The sequence below is a fragment of the Denticeps clupeoides genome, chromosome 19, assembly GCF_900700375.1.
Source record: "Denticeps clupeoides chromosome 19, fDenClu1.1, whole genome shotgun sequence".
Classification (NCBI taxonomy): domain Eukaryota; kingdom Metazoa; phylum Chordata; class Actinopteri; order Clupeiformes; family Denticipitidae; genus Denticeps; species Denticeps clupeoides.
This window is the reverse complement of record NC_041725.1, coordinates 7919679-7945297: the sequence shown is the minus strand read 5'-3', so window position 1 is coordinate 7945297 and position 25619 is coordinate 7919679. Positions and strand designations below refer to the sequence as shown.

The window sequence follows — 25619 nt, the reverse complement described above, 5'->3', positions numbered from 1 at the left end:
AAAAAGGCAAAAAAAAATATTCAAATATATATATTTATTTATGATTGAATAATATTCTTAACTAAACTATTAATACCATTTAAGTTAAAGAAAAGATTGGTTCTGAATAAGACATATCAAGCGAGTTTTGTGCACAATGACATTCACTTTGCATGCTTGAAACGGTGCTGGGAGAGTTGGGAGATCTCTCAGCATTTTTAGGCAACTTTCTTGCCTTGAGAAGAAAATGTTTGGGATTTTGTGCTGTCGTTGTCGTGGCCCAATTTGTTGCATGGCCCTGTAATATGAAGTGACACATTTTTAGCTCTAACTCTAGGTCTTCTCCTGCTCCGTCCAGTAGTCTTCTTCTTCTTCTGTTTACTCCAGTTTTAATAGACTACAGTTTCTTATACGTCTTACACATTGGAAGGAGAATCCCTAACAAATCAAAGCAACACTGACTCCAAAAAAAAGTTCCACATTAGTCTCCTTTTTTTTTTCCTTTTGCATGTCTGAAAGACAGGAAGAGAACTAAAACCGAACCTTGGCTCAGATTAGTTACCAGGATAATGAATGGTATTAGAGCCTCAGAAGAACTTGTTTCGTTGGACGTGAAAGCCCTAACTAGTTTATGGCAAAGCCCAGATCTCCAAGGCTAACCGAGTGTTTAAAAGGGCAAGCAGAAACACTCTGAGAAACGTCTATCTGGCTGCGACTTGTCCCCAATTGTCAAACTGCACTTCTCAGAGATGAATGGGAACAAATAATAGAGACCTTCAGACCTGCTTGGGAAACTAAAGCACTTCAGTAATGGCACATTAAGTCAACACTGTCAAAGTGCTGCCTGGCAACCCTTCAGTGGGCATCAAAACAATTTAGACTTCAATAGATGAAGGCAGCAGATGAAGCTGGCGGCGCTTATATCCTGCCACGATCAACCATGTTCAGGGCTCATCGCAGCAGACGCGTCACGAATCTGCGAGCGTTAGCCCGTTATGCAAGCCGTCCGCTATTTACCAGAGACCGTGTCCCAGTTCCGAGGCTAATGTTCAGGTGATGTTCTACCAATATTAACCCCAAAATGTACACATGCCTCTGAGACATAAGTCTATGCTACTGACTAGTATGCTATATTTGTATATCTATATCCAATTAATGATAAGAAGAATAAGAATTAGAATATGTTATTGAGTTTTTAAACAACATAGAAACAGTCAAAGTCATTCAGTAACAGTAACATCTTTACTGTGATTGGTTAAGACTAGAAGGGCTACTCTGGACTGTTAAATACATGCATCACAACGAATGCAGTTTATTAGCAGTTCCATTTGTTATTTGTATGGAAGTATTATATGGAGGGTTTAAAGATCCAAATTCTTTTGGAAATACCCTGAAAAATATTAGACAGAGTTTAAGTTTCCAATTACTTTTGGAAAATACCCCCATTTCTCATAAATAACTAGGTGGTGGAGCCATGGTGGCGTTTTTTTTTTTAACCCTCCAAAATCCCTTTTTGAAAGGTCAGAGAAGAAGCACTCCTAAACGATTAGCGTACAAATGAACGGATATGGCATTTAAGGGTCCAGCTCCATCTGCTCATTGTGTAAACCCAGAGCTCCCAACACCAACTGCTCTTCTTCGTTTTCAGAAAACTGAGGGAAGAAGGGAAGGGTGGAAATCGCATAAACACACAATTGCACACTACTTCATAAATGATCAGTCGTAGAATTGCCTATTTTATTTATTTATTGACACTGTGACCTTTGTGGTATCGTGCACCAACCTTTTTTAGACAAAACAGGACATCAGAAGCATTAAGGCACAGGGATGAAAAAAAAAAAAAAAAAAACTGCATGAGGTTAACATAAGCAAAACAAAGTCCAAAAAAATCATATTTTAAATAGTATGTCCTTAAGGTTTCACCTTTTTAGACAGTTTTGCAGATAAGCATAATCTGTTTTAGTAGACCTGACCTCTCATAAATTCCCCCCCAAAAAAGAAAAAGAACAAAACTGAGCTAATCAGGCAACTACTGTCGCTCGTAAACATAGCCTAAAAAGTTCAAAGTGTAATATTTTTCAAGCTGAGGCGTGGATACAGAGCACTTTATCAGCTGTCATTATCTAATGTTAAAAGTCCTAAATGCACTGATCTCTCCATGTCTACAGGCTCCTGTAGAGATGTAAAAATGTAAATACCTCATTCCAGATCAACAATGGATCGCACACTCACACGCAATCGCACAAAAAAAAAAAATTAATTGCACACAAACCTTCATACAACTGTCACTAAGATGACAAATAATGTGTTCATCAGCTATTATTGTATTAACTGTGCAATCGGGTTACACAAATGGTTGGCCAGACTATACAGGCAGTATATATTTCGTCTAGAAGTACAAAGAGGTTTAAGAGACACGGAGGACAAATTAAAACTTGGAGAGAAGAAATGCTTTTTGGTTGACGAGGTAAACCTCTCAGTACGTCACATTTGGCAGATCCACTCCTCTCCTGTTTACCTCTGGCTTCTGTCCTCATGAAAAGCTCTTTCATGGCAATGTCAGCAGAGCGACACTGCAAACACGATCTCTGGTACAGTCATCGGCTACCAAACCAAACATGCAGAGAGATTATCAGCGCTTTCATTTAAGAATTCTGATTAGCGAAAAAGCAAATTTTATATATCCAATGTGCTAAAAAAAAAATCTCCAGAATATAAACTGGAATGTGTTACATCCACTGCTGTTTAATGCATATATATTATTTGTGATATTTACTCTATTATATACTTCTCAACACATGTAGGGTGTGTAATCACCTGGAATGAAAATAATAAAACAGAATCCACTTTTTGCGATCTCTGTAATCCTCTGAATAGTGAACATCGATAACTAATTCAGGTTTAACCTACATTAAGTGATACTTATTTTTCTGTGCTCTAATGATAAGCTAAGCTCTGTACTTCACTGCTGTAGCGAAGAAGGCACCCTGCCAGCATGCAGAAACCTCCAAACTTTGCTGCATTTTTCACTTTCTTGTATGGGTGGACGTGGAGGACAGCTGCAGGCGTTAGGGGCTCTCACACTGTTTCTTCCTGGCAGAGTTGTATTCGTTAAATTGATTCTTCCAGTCCAGCATGTAAGAGAGCCAGCGATGGAACTGCGTCTTCCACTGGAGCTCCACTTCATCAATACCCACTGAGGGAGAGAAGATACATGCGATGAAGAGCATGATGGCAGAGTGATGAAATAAGATGAGTGTTCAATCATGTACATGACAGACGCTGTCAGCAGATAGACTGACAATTTCTCCTGCGTCAATGCAAAAAAAAAAAAAAAAGTATTGTATTTCAATTAAGCTTTTCTTCAAATTTAGTAAAGTGAAGTGATTGTCACATGTGATACACAGCAGCACAGCACATGATGCACACAGTGAAATATGTCCTCTGCATTTAACCCGTCACCCTGAGTGAGCAGTGGGCAGCCATGACAGGCGCCCGGGGAGCAATGTGTGGGGACAGTGCTTTGCTCAGTGGCACCTCAGTGGCACCTTGGCAGATCGGGATTCGAACCGGCAACCTTCTGATTGCGGGGCCGCTTCATTAACCACTAGGCCACCACTGCCCCTTAATGCAACAGGGATTATCAAATGTACATAGATGCAAAAATATTTACTATATGCATTTAATTTTTACCACTGATAATGTCAAAACATGAGGATCTTAAAAGACATATACAAAATCTGGCTTGGGGGGTTACATTCATTAAAATAGTGCTGTTGTTGTTGTATGTTCCGCACTTTGTCTACTAGACCAGTTTACTTTTATTATGTCTAATAGGGTTGTTCAATTCTGTTTTCACCCAGTAAGTCTCAGTTTGACCAGTTGGCAAGGACAACCTCACTGCTGCTCCCATAATTAAGCAGTAGTACAGGTTAATGCAGGTTTCAGCATCTTACATTTTAGACTTTTAAGACCATCATGAGTGAAATGTAACAATAAATGTGGTTTGTTCTCTTGTGTGTGGTAATTCGGTGGCAGTAGCCTAGTGGGTAATACACTCACCTATGAACCAAAAGACCCAGATTAAAACCCCACTTACTACCATTGTGTCCCTGAGCAAGACACTTCACCCGAGTGTCTCCAGGGGGGACTGTCCCTACTGATTGTAAGTTGCTCTGGATAAGGGCGCCTGATGAATGCCGTAAATATAAATTGGCTAATATAGACAGACTAGGGGTCTAGACACACACACACACACACACATGCACACACACACTATTGGGGTAGACACACACACACACCTACACACCCTTGCCCTGCCACAGCCTTGAGTCCCCCATGCCCTTCACAATATTAGACAGGAGGTTTTAACATGCATTTGAGTTTTCTGAGAAGTCTCAAAACTATGAAATAACATGTAAAATTGAAAAAAAAAAAAAAAGATGTTGGGCTTCCATTCTATTCCAATACATTTTTAAGTTTTCCATGGGATTTAAATGCATAAATGGAAAAAAAGTCATTCCATGACAGTTCAAGATCTTCTTCTCATCCATACTTGGTGCTTCTGGGGAAGCATGGGATCTTAACACCAGTGATCCACATCCACGCTTGACCCACCTTAAGATCAGAATCTAAATTGTGTGTGTGTGTGTGTATATATATATATTATTTTCTGTGATGATGCGCCATGCTAAAAGTGGCACCTCAGGCCTTCTTTATTTAGAACACTCAAATTGCATCTTTAAAAGTCCTTTGTTTTTTTTCTGTGGTTCACAGCCAAAAGAAATAAAAAATGAAAGTCTCTGACAGAGATGAAATGCTGGGTACCCAAAGGACAGAAACAAAGGGCTATGGATGACAGGAGGAAGCTGAGGCAGAAAAAGAGGGCATACATGCTAAGCAACCCCAAGAATCAATTAATCATAGAGATTAACTGATTCTCTATTTATAGTTTCATCTTTTCTGTCGTTTTATTTCCGGGCATCATGTAGAAGTTCTAAAAAACATGAATAAATGATGCCGCAGGATTCGCTTTCTCTCTTTATTTTATGAAACCTGTGTTTTTAATGGTGGGTACTTTTCTGCTTTTAGATGTCCAGCATCTGATGTTCAGATGTCCTGCTGGACAACCGCATTCACCTTCTACAAACAACATTTTCTTTGCCTGCTTTGAGGGGACACCAACAGCAGCTCCACCACAGCCACCTGTCCACAACAGCCACACTATCACAGTGGAGGAGTGTGAGGTGGGAGCTGAGGAAGGTGAACCCAGAGGAAGGGTGCAGGTCCTGACGGTGTGGCTGAAAGACTTTGCAAATCACCAGGATTTTTTCAACCTGTCCCTGTCACGGGCCACTGTCCCATCCAGCCTCCTCTACCACGAACATGACTACCTCACAGTGGCACTCCATCTACAGAGGAAGCTGTGGCCACAGCCCTCCACACTGCCCTGACCCACCCGGAGTTCAACTGGCCATTCAATATCATGCTCCCACAACGACTGGTGTCCAGCCTGGCAGATCTGGGACTTCCAACCTGCAGTTGAATACTGGACTTTCTGTCAGGTTGCTCCCAGAGGGTCCGGCAGGGTCCCCACACAGCCACTGCTCTCAGCCTCAGCACCGGTACGCCGCAGGGGCGCGTGCTCAGCCCGCTCCTCTATACTCTCTACACATATGGCTGTGTCCCCTCACACCCCAGCAACAAGGTCATCAAATTCGCGGGTGGCACGACAGCGGTTGGAGTAAAGAAGGTGAGATGGCATGCTGGGAGGAGGATGAACACTGCTAGAGTGACGCAGAGATGCAGAGACACCACAAAAACAAAGGAGCTTGTTGTTCACTACAGGAAAAAGTGACATCCAGACGCTCATCATCGGCGGGGCCTCTGTAGAGAGAGGGTCTCAGTGTTCAGGTTCCTGGGCACTGAGCTGGCGAGTGACCTGATCTGGCTGTACTTTCTGAGAATTCTCAGGAAAACGAATCTGCTCCTCGCCTTTTACCACTGTTCCATAGAAAGTGTACTTAGGTATGGTCAGAAAGGAAGGCGCTCCATAAGGTCATCAGGTCAGGGGAAAAAACAATTGGCTCGCCCCACCCTACACTGACACCTCTCGATAAAGCAATAGACATTTCGCTGGACTCATTGCACCCCAGTCATTGCCACTTCCAGCTTTTGCCATCGGGTAAAAGATACAGAGAAATGAAAACCAGGACAAACCGCCTGAAAAACAGCTTTTATCCAAAAGCAATCCAGACTCCCGACTCAAAATAAACTTATCCATATATGTGTTATATCTCCATAAATTGTGAAATACCACCTCAGCATGTGCAGTAATGTGCAATATCTTCGCACAACATGCAATATCCAGTGCAATTTGTATATTTTTTGCACTTTTTTCCAGTGTAATTTGTATATATTATGTTTACTACTATTTAATGTGATTGTTATTTAAGTCTTTCTTAGGACCTGTCTTAACTATGTGCCTTACTATATGTCGACTGCATCTTAAAAATGTGTTGTTCCTTGAGAAGTGACATTGACAATAAAGATTTATATTATGAAAGTGAAAAGTGAAAGTGAAGTGACTGTCACTGTGATACACACAACGAAATGTGTCCTCTGCTTTGTGCAGAGGACACACATGCTTTGTGCTTTGGACGGTGGCACCTCAGTGGCACCTGGGCGGAACAGGATTCGAACCGGCAACCTTTTGATTACGGGGCCGCTTCCTTACCCACTAGGCCACCACATGTGCTTAATTTTATAAGTGTTTACATGTGTTTCCATTTGTGTGCCTTGTGATCAATAAAAATATTGCACCATTCTGGTTACCTATAGGCTTTCACAAAAAATTTATAAAAACAGAAATTATGATTGGTTAGAGCTTCCCTTTCTCCAACCTGTCACAGCTATTTATTAAAAATTCAAGGGGTATATGCATATAAAACTATTAAAACCACAGTGATCAATAATATGACACATTCAGTTACTGGCAGGCATTTTCCTTCTGGTTCAAAACTAAAATCTTAGAAGTTCCTTAGCCATTAGACAGAGCACTGCTTTCTTTAAACCATTTATGACATCTCCTTATAAGGCAACATGCCATGTGATAGAAAAAACTATGGCAGTAAAATAAGAATTAGAGGTCCCAGACAGACCCTAGTCATTCTGTGTGTGTGTGTGTGTGTGTGTGTTGTTCCAATCCTGTGAGCTTAATAGAACTGATTCTTTCTGTCTCAGTGTCAAATCCAATTCCACTTTACAAAGATTACAAAGTCTACAACTCAACCTCAATTCCTTAATACTCCCCAGATCCACATACGAAGTGCACCTTCCAAGCTGTTGCACTCCCCTTGAAGGACCTCCAAAAGTTTTGACAGGAGCTTGTGTATGCATGTTGGAAAGTGCATTTATCTGTCACGCCACATTTATTTTAAGGAGCATTACATCCACAGGGGAACTATGTCAAAATGTTATTTGCCTTTGCCAAGAAATCTGCTCTATCCAGTAATCTGGAAGTGATGTAACCCCTTAAATAAATGATCTTAGGTATCTGCTTATGAAGACGTTTGAAAATCATTGACTAAACGATTGTCCAGCAGATTGACCTGAATTCCCCAAAATGTCAATATTTGCACTGGACAGGGGTCAGTTGCTGAGAGACCGTCAAAAGCGGAAAGGAATAAAAAAAATGGCTGCCTCTGTTCTGTTGAAATCAATGCAGGCCATGGATCATGTTTGCATAATTAGCAGTATGGAGGTGGAGGAGGACCATTATTCACAAGATCCCATCAGAGCAGAATTGACCCAACTTCCACTCAGCGAACCTGGCCTCAGCTGCTCCTCTCAGCTGCTCTTCAGTCCCTCAATGGGGTAGGCACGATCACATGCAGCCAGAAACCCGGCATCTCATTACACCCACCCCAAAGCAGAGACTCTGCAGAGGTTGGCATGGGGCACAGGGTGATTTGCGTGTGTTGTGTAGGCTTTTGTAGCTTCCTTTTCTTGTGAAGTTCATACCCACCTGTGAAGTCCTGTAGTTTAGGGAGGAAGCTGTCCCAGAATTTACACTGCTGAGCTCTCAGCATCTGATGTGTCTGTGGGGGGTCTGAATTGAGTGTGATGTACTCCTGTTTATCCAGGGTGAAGTAAGGCCAGGCTGATCCATCAACACTAGGGTTCCTGCAATTGAGAAGAAGAGTATTTTGCACAAATCCAAATATGCCCAAGCAGAAAACTGAAACAACTGTGAACAATCATTTCCATAGCTTAAGAATTTTAATGTAGGTTTGCTCACAATATCTAACAATATTAACACAGCACCTCTCTAGTCATAAACATCTTAAAACACTAACACCTTAACATTTTTTTTGTTCATGGAACAATTAAAGCAATATTCATTACGTAAATAAATTCAAGTTTTGCCTGCACTTTCTGAATATTCTGGAGTTCAACGGTGTGGGTCACAGGACCACTGTTGATAATCACTGCTATCTTTGTCCCACTAGGTTGCTTATCTAAACACTAAATTATGCAAGTGTCTAATGCCCTGCTGGTACAGATTTATTAGTATGTCTGAAGCCAAACATGACTTACCCGGTTCGGGCAAAGTTGGCCCAGTGTTTCATGATCTTTCTACTCATTGCAACCTCTTCATCTGTGTATCCCAGACTGCGATTCAGCGGTAGACCAAAGACAAATTCTATTTCATACCCATGCATCACACCCATCCATTCAGGCCAGGGATTGACAGAGGAGCGGTGGTCAAAGTAGAACATTTGCGTCCTGCCAGCATGAAGGGTGTATTTGCGAGCAAAGTCCAGTGAGGGACAGGTAATGTAGAGGTCCCCAACCATTCTGCAGAGTCCATCCCTGTTCTTCTGACCATTGTGCTCATCTGTCCAGTCGGTGTACTGGAAGGCAGCGGCCTCCTGGGCCATTTCGCTGAACCAAGGCAAAGCTTTGGTCACACCCTCCAGGAACTGATCCCGGGTGATTACACTCTCACCATCGATACCAAAACCGGGTGCTCCATAAACAAGGAAGTATGAGCCCTCATCCTTGTTCACCCCCAGGAGTATGTCTGTTTTTTTAAACAGCCCTGACTCCAACAGAATAGCAGGCGTGTCCAGAAGGAAGTCTCCATCCACTGTGGGCACAAACGGCAATGCTATCAGTGAGCTGCGGATAACGTCATACTGATGGTTGACAACCTCTTTTGGGTGCACCTTCTGTAGACAGGCTTCAACCTCTTCTATTGAAGACCTCAAAGGACAGCCCAGGAGTTTGGCCAAGGTCAAGGATCGGTTTTGCGCCTCTGAGAGTGGTACAGTAGCCCAAACAGCATTTGGCGTGCCACTCTGGAGGATGACCCGGTTGAACAGGTTATGGCTCCCAGCAGAAAGGACATGGAACGCCACAGATGCAGATCCAGCACTTTCGCCAAATAATGTTACCATGGAAGGGTCACCCCCAAAAGCACCAATGTTCTCTGACACCCAGCGTAGGGCTAGTCTCTGGTCGAAGAGCCCTGCATTTCCTTTGACGTCACTGTCTGGAAGTGCAAGGAAACCAAAAGGCCCGAGTCTGTAATTCATAGACACAACTATTACATGTTCTAGATGGCTTAGACTGCGTCCATCGTACACATCTAGAGAAGTAGTTCCTGACCAAAATCCACCACCATAGATCCACACCATGACAGGGACAAGCTCCAGGGGTTTGGGTGAAGGAACCCACACATTCAAGTAAAGACAATCCTCACTTATATTTGCATTAGGGTTCCACATCTCTGCTCCTGGAAAACCTGGGAACATGTTGTCCACAAATTGGTAGCAGGCACTGGCAAAAGACGTGGCCTCTCGCACCCCTGACCAGTAACTGGGACTATGAGGTGGCTTAAAACGGAGTTCTTTGACAGGTGGTTTGGCGTATGGTATCCCCAGGAAAGCAACCACTGAGCCTGATTCATCAGGGACAGGGAGTCGCACTCCTCTGACTTTTCCCCGGGTGGTGGTGACAACAAGCTCATCATTTCCTTTGGACAGTGAGAGCATCTGGAGTAGCAGGAGGGACAGGTAGAGGCTGGCGTTATGGCTGGCCATTCTGATGTTCTGGTTTGACAAAAAAAAAAGAGAAAAAGAAATTAATTAATAAAATAAGATGGAAAGGTGAAGAAGAACACCACATTTCTTAATAAATAGCCATTCTATTGCCATTCCCAGAAATGTACTGTTTTCTTATACAAAAAAAGGTGCAAAAAGGCCATAAAAGATCACAGTTCCTGGCAGTTCATGGAAATGTTCTTAATCAGGAGTATAAACTGCATAATGACAGCTTTCTGTGAACCCAGGAGTTGCACAGTGTTCTCAATCAAATAGGTATTACAGTGTTCTCAATGGTGAGGCTTTGTGCACACTACGCTATTTCTGACAGGAATGATGTCAGAAAATGCGTTAAGCTGAACAAAACATAACACATTCAGCATTCGAAACTAAAGTAGGGCAAGAGGTCATTTAATAATCAGAAATAAGCAAATCCCAAAGGGGAAGCCAGGAGGATTTAACAAAGGTTTATATTCTCTGTAAGACCTATGGCATCACTCAAGCAAGGACTCAAGTTTATACATGACCCGATTAGATGGCAACCCTATTACAGGAACCTGATGGGGAACGTTGGATATGCTGAGTTAACGCCACCAAAGCAATCATGAATTATGTGTTCTGAATTTAGGACCTATGTCAGTCATTTAGACGTTATGCATACACAACCATAACCTGCATAAAACGGTTGGGTTAAAAATGACATGGTTTAGATGAATTATTGACACACAAAATATTAGTGGCATGGATACATGAATGCATATCTCATACTTCCATTAAAATATCATATCTATGAGACGAGGGACAGAGATAATGGTGCAAGTAGCTACACTGAGAAATCTTTTGACTATTAAAAGAAGGCTGAGTAATGATGAGGCCTTCATTAAACACAGAACGTCTTCATAATATCAGCATCACACAAGCAGAGCAGATCTATGTAAATGGCATGTTAAATGTCAGCAGCACCCAGAGGGCTCGGCGGATATTGTTAAATGGTTAAACAGAGAATAGGTGCTATGGAATAACTGATCTGTTATGTGGTTTGGGAGACTAAAGAACTAGAAAATAGAACACGGTTCCTTTTCTCTTTCTGTCTTTGTGCTTCATGTTCCCCTTAGGCCGCAACAATCCTTTCACCATGTTGACAGGTTTGCTGTGCTACCGTATGAAATCGAAACACACAGGAACAGGAACCACCTTGATGGAGTTCTGTCTATGAATACGAGGCATGTGCTTCTAGTGAGGAGATCTGGTTCAGAATATTCTTCTTCTGATGCTATAGACAGGGGTGCACATAACTGGTACGCAGTTACGCATGCGCGACAAAAATTAGGAATGCGTAGTGACAATTGTGTCACCACGCGCCTTTGCGTACTTGACCATCACGTTTTCAACACCACTATCTCATTTAATCTTACACGTTGCTTGTCACCAACTAAATGTCCAAAAAACAACAGACATTAAGCAGCTTCTTTGGCGTTTCGCCACCAGCTAAGAAACGCCAACCGGAGCCAGAGCCGAAGAAAAGATTTTTTTCGGAAAAGTGGCTCCAAGATGTGCAGTGGCTGGAAGCTAACAGTGAGCGCACTGAAATGTGGTGCAAGATTTGCCGCTCGCATCCACATATAGCAGACAAATCAGGTGCGTTTTACAGGGGCTCAAAGAATTTTAACCATCCTTTATTTGAGAAACATGAAAAGAGCAAGGAGCATGTGAATGTGGCGCAAGTCATTGCTAATAAACAAGCTAGCCGAGAAGAAATGTCCAGTCGCCCGCTTAATAGATGGCGAGACAAGCTAAATGAAGAACAGCAGCAAGCTCTGTCTAATATTTTTCTCCTCGCTTTCCATAAAGCTAAACACGCACGTCCCATGTCTTCATATTCTGAGGATATTCCTTTACTGAAGCGGCTAGGAGTAAATGTCGGAGTTGCATATCATTCACGTGAAGGGGGCACACGAATCGTGCAGAGCATCGCTCACACCATCAGCGGGGAGTTACGAGCCAAATTGCAGTCTGCCGAATTTTGGGGGCTGCTTTTTGATGGATCTGAGGACATCACAAAAACTGAGCAGGAAATCGTTTACATTGTGTCTGTGTCCAGCAACGGAGAATTTACGTCGGACTTTCTTGGACTGATTGAACTGGGTACTGATCGAACCGCGCAGGCCATAACAGACGGACTTGTGAGACTTTTCCAGAACGCAGGCTTGAATGACTGGGCAACAAAGTTGGTCGCTGTGTGCACAGACGGGGCTGCTGTCAACGTCGGTATGTACAACGGCGTTGTGCCAAAACTCCGGCAACTTGCTGCAGTTAGAGAATCCCTTGTGCACATTCTGTGCACGGCACACACACTGGAGAATTGCTTAAAATCAGCTGATCGCAACGTTCCTTACTGTGAGACATTTAATTGCTCCGTGGTCAAGCTGCTGCAGTTTTATTTGCAAAAAGGTGGAGCAAAAAAAATAGCTGCCCTGAAGAAGCTGTGTGAAGAAAATGGGATCCCCTTTGTGAAGCTGGGTAAGTTTCATAATATCAGGTGGTCTGCATGGAGGCATGAAACACTGTTAAAAATATCAAGACTATTGCCAGCCATTAAAATGCAACTGGCTACGAGTGATAACAGTGACTTGCAGCATATCTGTACAGAGCGTTTTCAATGCTTTCTGTCAAACATGCTTGACATTGGCAACATTTTAAAGACCACATCCATTAGGTTTCAGAAGGAAAAGCTGATTATTGGAGAATGTAAGGATGAACTCATGGTGGCCATTGGACAGTTCACCCTTCTGCTTGATAGTGAGGGCCACTACAGAGCACACACTGTTTCTAATGCTGATGCTGACAGAGACAAGACAAACTTACTCAGGGGGTTAATTGAAGAGTTTGAAATCAGATATGACTCCCTCAAGTCATGTGATCATTTCTTAGTATTTGATCCTTCAACATGGCCTCAGGAAAAGCAAGACCTCCACATTTTTGGAAACATAACTGTTTGCAGCATTCTCAAGAAATATGAGGCCATCTTGCATCTTGACAAAGACACCACTGTGACAGAATGGATGCGCTTAAAGCAGGCAGGAAAACGCCTGGGAGCCTCTTCTGTGTATGACTTGGTCCAAATAGTGAATACAAGTAACCCAGATGCTTACTCCAACATCAACAAGGTGGTTAAGCTGTCTCTTACACTGCCTTTAAGCAGTGCAGCTTGTGAGAGGGGATTCTCACATCTCAACTTGATAAAAACCAAGTACAGATCTCGTCTGTCACACGCTCATCTCTCAGCCCTGTTGCACATTCACCTGTCAAAGCAGACCACAGAGACATTTGACCCAAAGCCAGCTGTTGACCTGTGGATGGAGACCGTTAATCGGAGGCTCAACCAAGGACAGGCAGGTGCATCTGCAGCATGTTCATCATCTACCATGCAGGAAGCTGAAGCAGAGGTCAGTGGGAGCAATACTGAGGAGGACAGTGAGGAAGACTGCACTTATTAAGACCACGCTATGTATGGGGTGAGTACCAAACACCATTTCCTGGTACTCACCTGAGTAGCTCACTAAAAATATTATGTGCACCCCTGGCTATAGATGACACCATGAACCCTTTATAAATTACTTTTGCTGTTAGTTTTGCTCTAGTTTCATTACTGATCACTGTAGCAAATATATTATTCATGGTATATAACAGGTCCTTTGACATGAGCAGCACTGTTAGAATGTACAAATGCTAACAAAAGCAGCTCAACAAATACGGTTAAATAAGCAGTTATACATTATGCTGGTCCAAGAAAATTGTTTAGACCATGATTTAAGTTTTGCACTTGGCCAGTCTTCTGGATTCTCCAAACTACAAGGTCAGAAATAACAAATGACTGATTGCTAGTTACAGCATCTGCATGTCGAAGGAACAATGTTAACAATGTTTTTATAACAAAAAAACTGAATAAAATGGGCGGAGTCTTTAATCATGGGTTGACCGCTATCATGCACCCTTCTTCCTCTTTCCGGATGACAATATTTTGTTCCTGTCAACATGTCACACACAAACATGGGTAGCGCAAGCGAAGTTGCCAGATGTCTGTTTTTTTCAACCCAATATATCCAAAAATGTGCCAAAACACATTCAAAACCTTTTCTCAACAAGCAATTTTCCCAAAATATAAAACTGAAACCACCCAACCTGACAACACTGAGAACAAGGTCCTGTCTCATCCTTTCTTCCTCCATTCCCATCCTTGCTTGGCATGCCTAATGTTCATGCAGACAGATTATTGTAATGGACTAATGAACCTGACATTTGAAAACATATATACACACACTGCACTACACACTACACACTATATCATTCCATAAAAATAGCTAGCAGCCCAAATATCTGATTAAAGAAATAAGTTAAAGAAATATGATATTGCTGTGTATCTGCTAATTGGTATATATATTTATTAGAGGTGGGCATAGATAAATTTTCTTAATCTAGATTAATCTCACTGTAATCTTGGAATTAATCTAGATTAATCTAGAGTAAACAAAATTAATCTAGATTCTAGATTAATCTACATTAATCTAGATTAAAATGGCTCATTTGAATTCTGCCGTAGGTATTCAGAATATGTGTGCTACCAAAATAATGACTAAAAGTAAGTCTTTGAGAACAGGTTTCTCAAGCCAGGTGGCGCATTAGACCAGGGGCTCATCTCCTGTTTCCAAAATGCATCACAAACTGCTTGAGAAAGCTGTTCTTCTTCAAGTCATTGCAAGTGAATGGGGAGGTTTCTCCTATTTGTAGTATATAGCAATATATGTTTGTTTCATAAGGCTAGATAGATAGATTGAATATTTTAAGCAATATTTTCGCATTGTACATGGCAAAGAACAAGGACATTGGTGGGCATTGATGAATCATCTCATAGCAGAGTGCCAACGGGCAAATGCAGTGATTCAATCATCTAACATGACCACTCTTTATTAGACCTCCAACAACCTACACTACAGCATGAACTTTACAGCAGCCTCCTCCTGAAAAAAAGATTAGGCAAACAATTAACTCACTAGTGTCATACATCACTCTAAAACTCCTCAGGCATGAACCCACACAAGTGTGCTTTTTTCTCCTAGAGACATCAATATTAGAGAGTTGATTATGTATTGTGGCCACATGAATCGCAAACTCCAAATGTCACGCCTTTTGCAGTCACGATGACTGGGCTATTATTAATAGTTTGGCTCATCATAGTATATGACTACATCAGGCACCCCTACGCAATCTCCCTGGTGCCATCATCTTCGGCAGCCAAAAAGGCAGGGGGTGTAAGGGAGGATGAATAAGACCCTGGCAGACTGCAAACAAGCACTAAACGGGGTCAATCTCCAGAACAATCAACAGACTGTTTATTCTCTATTTTTTAACACAGTCGTTTGTGATTTGAAAAAAAATGTGCATGTGCTGCAAACAGATGAAGCAGACGCGATTTCGGCATCTTCTGAACCTGTCAAGATGAGGAGAATAACAAAGTGCAAAAAAAAAATGCAATTAGAACAAAATGGCTGACAGCAGAATGACAAGCGAGCTGCTTGATCGGTGCAGTGACTCATCAGTCAAAACCAATGTGCTACTTATAGCACCAACGTTTGGTCCCGTTTCACACGGAACGTATCCCAAGGGTAAAGGCAACAGTGGTGTGGGGCCGCATGCACAGCGGCCAGTGCGAGCAGCTGTTCTCTCTCGCCGTTCCTATCAGACCCGGTGCATGGATTAGAGCGTTGTGACCTTATAATGATGACCAGGACAACCACTCAGACTGACACATTTACCACCAGAGCGACGCCGGCAACAGACTCTGTCTGGCTGCCAAATCGCGGCTGTTAAATCCAGGTGCTATCCCAACACGGACACGGACCCTGGCACTAATAGATAAGCATACTTGTTGTTTCTGCTGTTCGAATGATATTGGCTTTTTTGTTGATTCACTGAAAATAAGGCAAGCAACGTAGCACCTACGTTAATAAGGAAAGTGAACTGAGACCAAAGACTGTTACTAAAAGTTATTTTAGTGGATTCAAGACATGTCACATGCATAGAACTTTAAGAACAACAATCTAATGAATTAAATTCATACATTGTTGGAAGATAATACTAATCTAATGCTGAGATCAACACATGGTAATCAGATGGAATCAGAAGGTTGCCGGTTCGAATACTGAACCGCCGAGGTGCCACTGAGCAAAGCACCGTACCCAAACACTGCTCCCAGGCATCTTTCATGGCGGCCCACAGATCACCAAGGGTGATGGTTAAATGCACATTATGCACATATGCAAAATAGGCTAATTTGATTTAACATAGAGATGGGTTAAGCTATAAAGAGTTTTGCAGGCAACCAGCAGGGTCAATAAAGCTGTGTTTTTTACAGCTGATGACCCTGTTGTTCTAGTCATAGCTTTCACACTATATATGGGCCAGATTCTGGTTTCTGCATAGCGTTCCATTTATTGTTTAACCCAATTGTGCACTGTGCTTGCTGTGGAGGACAGTTGTTCCAATGCACAGTTGTTATAATGTAGATACTGTGACTACACACCCCACATGAACACTTGGAAAGTGAGGTGGACAACCATCAGGACTCCTCATCAACAGGGAGAGTGGTTGTCTGTCCCATTTCAGCAGACTGGTAGAGGTGACCACATGGCCACGGGGCTCCGCCTCTGATTGACCACAGCTGGTGGCGCATCACCGCATCATCAGCGACCCATAGAAGAGCACGGGGTAGGAGAAACCAGGCGCATGCTAATGGAAGTTGGAACATTTGGAAAATTTGGTGGTATACCTCAACCTGTGTGTTTTTGTCCCCCAAGCCCTTTAGTTGTCTCATCAACTATATCCTCCACCACAGAGCACCTAGAAGAGCACCAGTCCTGAGTAGGTGGGAACCCTGAGGAGAGACACCACACAGCACACCCCTTCACAGCTTGGAAGTCACCACCCTCACACCCCTACTGTCTTCTCACTTGGTGACCCAAATAAATGGACTCACTGCAGGCATGTTAAAGATTACAAAGTGTTTATGGCTCCTGCATTGCATTACGGCCAAAAACGTTATTAGTGTTTAGTGTCCACTCTCCAGGTTGTGGACTACGCCTGGCCGAGGTGGCCAGGTGAGCTTTGTGAAACATCATACGGCAGCTTACATGTTTCTCGCGAAGCTGACAGCTGAGGACGATATGGATGCTTACCTCCACATGTTCAAGGCCATGGCAGGAAGGGAAGGCTGGGTTGAGCGCAAGAGGTCCGACATCCTTGCACCCCCTTACCAGGAGTAACATGGCTGGGACCTCACCACGCCCAAGTGCCTGACTCCTTCCTCTGACCCATCGCTGGCCTTGCAAAGCTGAATGAATGGTGGAATAAGGGCTGCAACAACGAATCGATAAAAATCGATTACTAAAAGAGTTGGCAACGAATTTCCTAATCGATTCGTTATGTCACGCGATGCGTAGACGTTTGATAATTAAAAAAAAAAGATTTATTTGAGCGCGGAGCGGAGTGAACACACTCGGTCTCTCTCACGCACAGATGCAAGCAGAGTTTGGCGCTTCATAGACAGCGCGAAGCAAAAATAAAATAAAAAAAACGAGCGGAGGTAGAGGACAGATACATGGCGAAGGCAGAGAAATCTGCGCGAAAATATGCAAAAGTGACATGGCACGGCACAAGAGCACCACGGCAATGATCCAGCACCTGAAACGCAAACATGTTGGAGTGTTTGATGAGGAGGAAGAAGGGAGTTCAGCAGCAGGGTAAGTCGCTACAGAATCCTACTTTTGTTCCGTTTTGAAGTGAGGAACGTAATGTCCCTGGTGCTGGTGTTGAACTCGCCGCGGAGGAGAACTAAACAGGGACTTACAGCGCCACCTACAGGTATGGAGGGGGGATGAAACAGCGTTCAGACTGTTCTCTGCATCTCCGCGTGGACGACTCGTCTATTGTGTCCCTGAGCAAGACCCTTAACCCTAAAATGCTCCAGGGGGACTGTCCTTGTAACTACTGATTGTAAGTCGCTCTGGATAAGGGCGTCTGATAAATGCTGTAAATGTAAATGTTTACCCGTCATCCAGCTTGACAGGCATGACAAGTTAACGTTAATAACAGTAGTAAAGCAGGGGTGCTATAGTTACTTTGCATTAAAAGACTAAAGACATGTTTTTATTCACTAGCCTTTTTGGGCCATTCATTTTTCAATCTGTTGTCATGTATAGCTACACTGCAAAAAAAGATTTTCTTACCTAGTAATTTTGTCTCGTTTCCAGTCCAAATATCTAAAAAATCTTAAATCAAGATTACTAGACAAGAAAAATAGCATGAGAAAATTAAGTTTTTTGAGAAAATTAATCTCAAAACTTCTGTTTGAGATTATATCTCATTAAGATTAGTTTTCTTACCCCATTGTTTTAAACAATCACTTAATTCTGAGATGTTTTATCAGAAAACAAGACATAATTTCTTATGCTATTTCATGTGTCTAGTAAATGTATCTTGATTTAAGATTTTTTAGAGATTTGGACTGAAATCAGGACAAAACTACTAAGTTAGAAAAGCATTTTTTGCAGAGTGTGTGTGTGTCAGTGTGAGAGTTTGTGAGTGTGTGCATCTGCGAGTGTGTGCATCTGCAGTGTAGTGTAGAGAACAAGTTCTGACATTCAAACAAATCCTGTTAAATTTTCTTATTTGTATTGTTCTTTATTTTTTTATAAATTATTTATCGTTCTGGCAGCTCAGGTGGCACTTTATTTAAAAAAAAGTATATATTTGGCAGATGTAAAGCATACATGTGTATGTTTTTTGTGTTAGTCCATTTTTTTATTTTAACAGCTCAAGGAGCAACATGTTTGTGCACTTTCTAAAGATTTTGGTTCTGTTTTTGAATAAAGGGTTGGAAATAAATGCTTTTCTTGTTTTTTATTTATCCGATTCTATGATTAATAAAAAAAATATTTGACAGATGAATCGATTATCAAAATAGTCTTTAGTTGCATCCCTAGGTGGAATGAGTGGCCGTTGACCTCTAAATACGGGCCCTCCCATATGCAGCCCCCACAACGCTCCATTCCCCATAGAGGTGACATGGGAAGTGGTGTGTTCAATAGTATTCAACATTGTAAATTCAGGGATCATGTCACCGTAGATAAAGCAAAGAAACTTATTTGCAACATCAAAGTGGTAAGAAAGGAAGTTAAGATATTCTTAACAGAGCCAGCAATATTTAAAAGACCCTCTCAGATGTTGAAAGGAAAATTAAGAATGTTTTCCCACCAAATCTTTTCTTTTCATTCCTGCAACATCTACCTCATCAGAGCAAGTCTTTTCTGCAGCGGGGAATATCTGCTCTCAAAAAGAGACCCTGAACCGAGAGTACAATGAAATGCTGACATTCCTTAATATGAATAAACTGTGTTTGAAACAGGCGTATAATTTTGCCCGTTTTCTGTTGCTAATGTGCCTGTGCTTGGCAAAATTCAATGTGGACATTGTAAAAGCTGGTAGCCAAATACAGTATGAGCAATTCTTTAAATCATGCAATTAATAATCCAAATTGTCAATGACTAATCGATTTTAGGTAATTAGTAGGCAACATGAGTTGGCATACATGAGTTGGATTACTGGGTAAAAGAGTTGGCCGATGTTTCCAAGTCAGAAGCTGCACTTACACTTTAATGAGGAAAATCATTTTGTCAGTGAATGGAGAATGCCTACGTTGACACCTTCTTTGCGTCCATGTAACCCAAGTCTGAGAGACACTAGTAGGTAACAATAGTGGAAAAGGGACCACAGTGGGAAGAAATGGCACATGCAGTGACATTTCATATCAACGATCTGGTGCCTGTGTACAACACGAAATAGATACTAAAAACAGATATGCACTAGATATGAGAAAATGACTTTCTGAAAAATCCATACCCCATCTGTAAAATAGTGCTGGTGAAAAACAGCAAGGATGCTGGGCAGTGCGCTTGGCAATCTGACCTAGAGCTGTAATTGGGCCTAAAAAGTTAAGAGCAACAGAATCAAGCCTAAACTCGACCAAATCCGACCCCAACATGACCCAAAAGTACAGCTTTTTAAAATTTGTGGTAAAATGACTGGGTTTAAAACATAACAGCCAGAGTCTAGCCCGTTTCATCACCTCAGCATCCTTCTTCAAATCTTTCTCGCAATAATTAACCTGACGACGGTGGCCCAGAATTGCAAATCAAATTAATTTCATAAATTAACAAGATGATGAAGGTTCTCAGTCATACAGGGTTCAAATGAATGCTACTGGACTTGGGAGCTAATAAGCTTCTCAGGGGGAAGGGAGGGGAGTGATTCACAAGTAGTATCAGCTCATCATCTCATTAAGCAACAACAAACAGCTACAGTTTATAAGATTGACTCTACCATATTCCAGTTAGACTTGACAAAGCTCCTCTGATGAGAAGCGAAACATCTTCAAGGAACTAAAGAGGTCCAGCTGCATTTTTTAAAATGTGTTATTATATTTCTTCCAAGCATAATTAAGCCAGTAACCCTGCATTTGAACTCTTTTTTGAATTCATAAATTAACATTATATAAAACAAATTTAAATGTGTTTCACAAATTTAAATGTGTGAAACACATTTAAAAATCACTGAACCAAATTTAGAAGCAGCGAATCATCCGGAAATAATATGTACCATAGACTGGAAGTTTGTGTTTGCTGACCGCTCATTTACGACATGAACTTGACCTAAAATGACAGAGGTTATTTTTTTCAACTTGAGTTGTGAGTGTGCCACAACACAGGACACAACTGGAAAAATCACATACTGTGTTGACCCAATGTTTGACCCAAACTTTTCCACAACTGCAAGTCTTTGGTCCAGCAGAGCCAGTGGACATTATCTATATTATACTTTGTTTTAAAATGAAAGCATTTATGATGTTAAACTGGTTAAATTTATTATATTGGTTTCATTTTGTGCAAAAAAAGGACTGAATTTAGCATTTATACATAAATAAATAAATTTCATTTATTATGAAATTTAAAGATATCATAATATACAGTATATTGTCTATCGCAAAATAGCTTAACAGTATTGCAATATTATTCTTAGGCCATGTTGGGCAGCCCTACATAGAAGTCAGCTTTTGTTAACTTAATTATATCGTCATTCCCACCACTGTAGTTATTATTGAATAACACATACATGATGCTGTATGACAATGTAATACTAGAAATTGGACGGTTTATACACAGACAATTTGGGAACCGCAAATTCTCTTTTAGTAATATTACATTAAAACACCTTTTAAAAATGAGTGCATGATCCAAACATGCCAAATACTTCAAATTATTTTCTGCCTTTCCATCCACACAAAAATCCCATATTTGAAGCCAGTTGCATTTTTTTTTCAATAGCAATATATATGAATGTATTTAGGTAACAATTATAATTATGAATAATTCCTGCACACATACAACATTTTTATACAAAAAAGAAAAATATCTGGGAGAAATATTTTTGTAAAGCAAACCTTTTGCAATTGACATGATATGTAAGCATCGCTTTGCTATATCACATGGATAAGCATCAGTTCACTAAATGAACTGAGCTGTCATTGCCTTACATGTCCTTAAGGATTGTTAATGAATTCAGTTGTTTTATAAGACATGACATGAGTTAGATCACCTGTCCTTTAGCGACACTGGCTGTCATACTTGTGTGTGTGTATGTGTGAGAGAGAGACTGACAGCAAAGAGGAAGACGGTGCCAAGGCATAAATCCTGACTGATCCAAGTTGAAACCAATTAGGCTTGATTGATCAGGACTCCATAAGAGCAGTCATCAGGCACCCAGTAAGCACAACTGCATTAATGTGGACAAGACTGAACCTTACCTTACGTTTGAGTTTCTCCTTCCTGACAACAGTCACATGCCTTGAGGTTAGTTTACATTTATTCCTGTTTTGTTTTCCTTTGTCGACCCTCGTGCCAGGTTTCTGTTCTGAGTTATTTGTAATAAATCCCTTTGTTCCACAATCTCCTGCTTCTGGACATCCTTCCTCACACGACGGCGAGGTGTAACGTGTGCTCTTGTTTACTGGGCACAGACCACCAGACATCAGATCACATGGTACCATAAAAAAATAAACACTACACACATGCACATAAAGATTGTGGATTGCAGATCTCTGTTTCCTCTCTTTTTAAGACATTTTCCCAAACTAAGTGAAATCCTTTTGAAAGTGAAAATTGTCATTGCACAGCACATGGTGCACACAACGAAATGTGTACTCTGCCTTTAACCCATCACCCTAAGGAGCAGTATGTGGGGACGGTACCTTGTTCAGAACCTTTCAACCCCCCCCCCCACCATTGCATTATTGTCTATTTTTAAGATATTATTGATATTATTGATCAAGATATTTTACATAGTTCAGCACTCCCACAGCCCTACCACCAACCCTTCCTGACCTGTGCTGATAAAATGTACATGCAAGCATGCAGTCAAGAAAAAGTGATGTCTGAATCGATTATGGATTGATGCATTAATTAATCAGGTCTCCTGTGGGTGTGTCCCACAGGTGAGCATTCAGAAGAACAGGTCCTAGTCAGCTTGTTGCCAGGTTACTTAGCAGCCATTCATTGTTTGTGTTGATAAATGGTCCCGAGTTTGCCCTGTTCTGACAACATGCCTTCTGACAAAATGCCTTCATCCCTTGAGACGTCTGCATGCGTCTTTTCCACCAGATAAAGATCATGTGCACACTGGAATAGTTCTGGCTCGCTCAGCAACAGTGGATATTTAACACAGTGGACATAACAGAGTCTAAAAAAATGGCATACTGAGGAAGATGTGATGATTTCTTATTCACAAAGCAAAAAAAATGATTTTTAAATTGTCTTAACGGGCCTTTTCAAGTAAAGCTTATAGTTTACAGTTACTGGTAAATGTTTGAAATGACTTCACTTGGCCTAATTAAATCTACGTCAGATTTATTGCATCACATTGCTGGGCCAGACTGGCCTTTTATCCTACGGGGAGGTAAAAGAGTTATGTACTAGTCAGGCCACACATGCAATGGGCCTCATTTCTTGAGCCAAGGGTATTTTTTGGTGTAAAAATCATGATACGCCAGGTTTTGTGAAGCAAGTGTACCTATGCCAGTCCATGCGTAGCACACGGCCGTCTTTATAAATCCGGAAGGTGGCAAATGGGCTCCGAAGTGGAAGTCGACATCATCACAACCGAGGTAGAGAAGAATGAAGAAGTTATTTTATTCCGATGGGGAGGAATAAAATGGTGCTGTTTAAAAGGGGGTGCTAAATCGCGTGTATGGATGTGTGGATTTAGAAATGACCGTAAACCCATTTTTCGCACTTTTGCTAAACGAACCCCAGAACATAAGACATGTTTATGGATTGCACAATTGTTAACCATTTGAACTTTTTCCGGAAATGATTTGTAATGCATGTCCATGCAACAATCGACATATCTGCAAGGTTGTGCAATGTTAGAGAAGGGTACGAAATGAAACGAGGATTTTATTCTTTTCACGCGCACTTTACCGCTCTGCAAGTAAAATTTATACTCCATAAGATGCTTCCCTTGTAGCCCAGAGGTTCCCAGAAAGTTCCAACCTTCTGTGCTCTTTACTCTGGTTTTGTACAGTGAAACCATCCTAATTATTCAACGTCCTGTGAGGGTGCTGGGTCTCCAGTATCAAAGTCAGAGGACCCAGATCAAGTTCCTAAAACTCCACACTTTACTTCTCATTTAAACCCGAATTGGGCCACAAGGAACCGTCTTTGGACTAATGGCGTTGTGGGTGGGTGTCCCCCTTCAGAAGCGGCACAAGCTCACTGCACACTCCCCAGAATGAAAGACCTATAATAAAACAGTTGAATGTATTCTTTTTTATTTATTTCTTCGTTTGAATCTGGGACCGATTCGAACTTTTAAATCCACACACACACACACACACACCCTTCCCTCGACCCCACCGCGACCAAATTAGTAGAACAGAAAATAAAAAAATAAAAAAATACGCCCTTTTCTCGCAAACCTGCCGTCGCCGCCCATTCACTGTGCGCGCAGCTCCATGAAAAAGAAGGACGCGGGTGGGCTGCCGCGTGGAAACTCACCGGGAGCGGCGTAGCCCGGGTGCTCGGCTCCCGCGGAGGGTTCTGGGGACGGCGGCGCACGGGAAGCAGCCGCGTCGTCGCCACTTGTCCCGCCGCTCGACGACGAGCCAAACCTCGCGAGGTTTGGGACGCGCTGTGAATTGGAAGCAGCCCGCGCGTCCTTGTTGTCACCGCGTTATGTAATGAGTTTTTTTTTTTTTTTTTTCTGGCGCTGTGTCGCAACGCAACTAGTCCTGGTAGCCAAATGCCGCGGCTTTTAATTCATTTAATTAATTTTAATCAATCTGAAATCTGTGTTAGTATATCATATGTGCAGTGACTCGTGTGATCTGGTGTTCCCAAGACATAATTTAAAACACGAGCTTAAAACAGGCATTATTCCACCATTTACTCCAGTGTATTACCATATCATACATTATACGTGCCACCGTAACATTGCAAATATATGTCTAATATGGTTCTGATTTAAAATACATGCTCATATAAAATATATAAATACTCACAATGTGACGTCTTTGCCATGATGATACGTTTAGTAATGGGTGATTTTCCCATAATTTCCCTTTATTTTATTTTTTAGTCTAGTTTAGTTTAGTTTTAAATGAAAAGTACTATTTTTCCAGTGAGAGTGAGATTATCAAAATGTCCAGGTTGATGATAACATTTGACAACATTTAGCATTTGGCAAAGTGAAAGTGATTGTTTTTGTCGTTGTGACACACAGCAAGCACAGCACACAGTGCACACAATGAAATGTGTCCTCTGCATTTAATTCATCACCCTTAGTGAGTTCTGGGCAGCCATGGAAGGCCTATTAAAATGCAAAAGCATTTATTTCAGACTTGTCTTTTTAAATATGCATGCATTCCATGCAGCAATATTAAGTGCATGGTATTAACATATGTTTCCACTTATACATGCACTCATCTGTAATCATACAGGGACTCCACAGATAGAAAACTGGGTTAGAACCAAATAATGTCCCTTTAGGATGTTAATTCCACAAAATGTTCTGTGCATACACCACTGAAAGAGCATTGGATCTAAAGTCATCTCCCTGGTGTTTCAGTGGTGAACAAAATGGCAGAACTCTTATTACTAGGAGGAATGGTAATGTTCTAATGGGAGTTAGTAATATACTCATGGGAAGGATGGGTCATTCTGAACGACATGATTTTATGTTTATTTTCTGATTTAAATGGGAAAAGAAAGCAGGCAGTCCTGAAGAGAAACTCTTTTCATTTCTCTTGCAAAAAGGTTGCCACAGACCAACCAGATTGTCCTTTGATGTTTCTGCCTTTTCTGTAGAACTCCTGATACAGGAATGCAGTGGTCATCCACACCCCACAAGACTCATGGCTACCTGGTTATA

At 41.6% G+C, this 25619-nt stretch overlaps 1 protein-coding gene across 2 annotated transcripts; it reads right to left on the bottom strand.

The window, feature by feature from the left end:
- Positions 1-1711: 1711 nt before the first annotated feature.
- LOC114769475 (cholinesterase-like) lies at positions 1712-24408 on the bottom strand. 2 transcript variants are annotated; one of them, XM_028962512.1, is made up of 4 exons: positions 24248-24408; positions 8578-10094; positions 8006-8163; positions 1712-3175 (listed from the first exon to the last, which is right to left on the bottom strand). In XM_028962512.1, exons 2-4 carry the CDS (start codon positions 10083-10085, stop codon positions 3048-3050), a joined length of 1794 nt encoding a protein of 597 aa, XP_028818345.1. In that variant the 5' UTR covers positions 10086-10094; positions 24248-24408; the 3' UTR covers positions 1712-3047. The 2 variants fall into 2 exon arrangements, with proteins under 2 accessions (XP_028818345.1, XP_028818346.1); XM_028962513.1 differs by lacking the exon at positions 24248-24408 and adding an exon at positions 23262-24229.
- Between the last annotated feature and the right edge of the window lie 1211 nt (positions 24409-25619).

What these genes read in the sequence shown, in the direction of transcription:
- LOC114769475 (XM_028962512.1), bottom strand. Translation starts at nt 10,085, where the DNA reads ATGGCCAGCCATAACGCCAGCCTCTACCTGTCCCTCCTGCTACTCCAG. An exon ending in GCCAACTTTGCCCGAACCGG is followed by an intron (nt 8,164 to 8,577) that starts GTAAGTCATGTT and finishes TCTCAATTGCAG; the next exon opens with GAACCCTAGTGTTGATGGAT. An exon ending in TAAACTACAGGACTTCACAG is followed by an intron (nt 3,176 to 8,005) that starts GTGGGTATGAAC and finishes TCTCTCCCTCAG; the next exon opens with TGGGTATTGATGAAGTGGAG.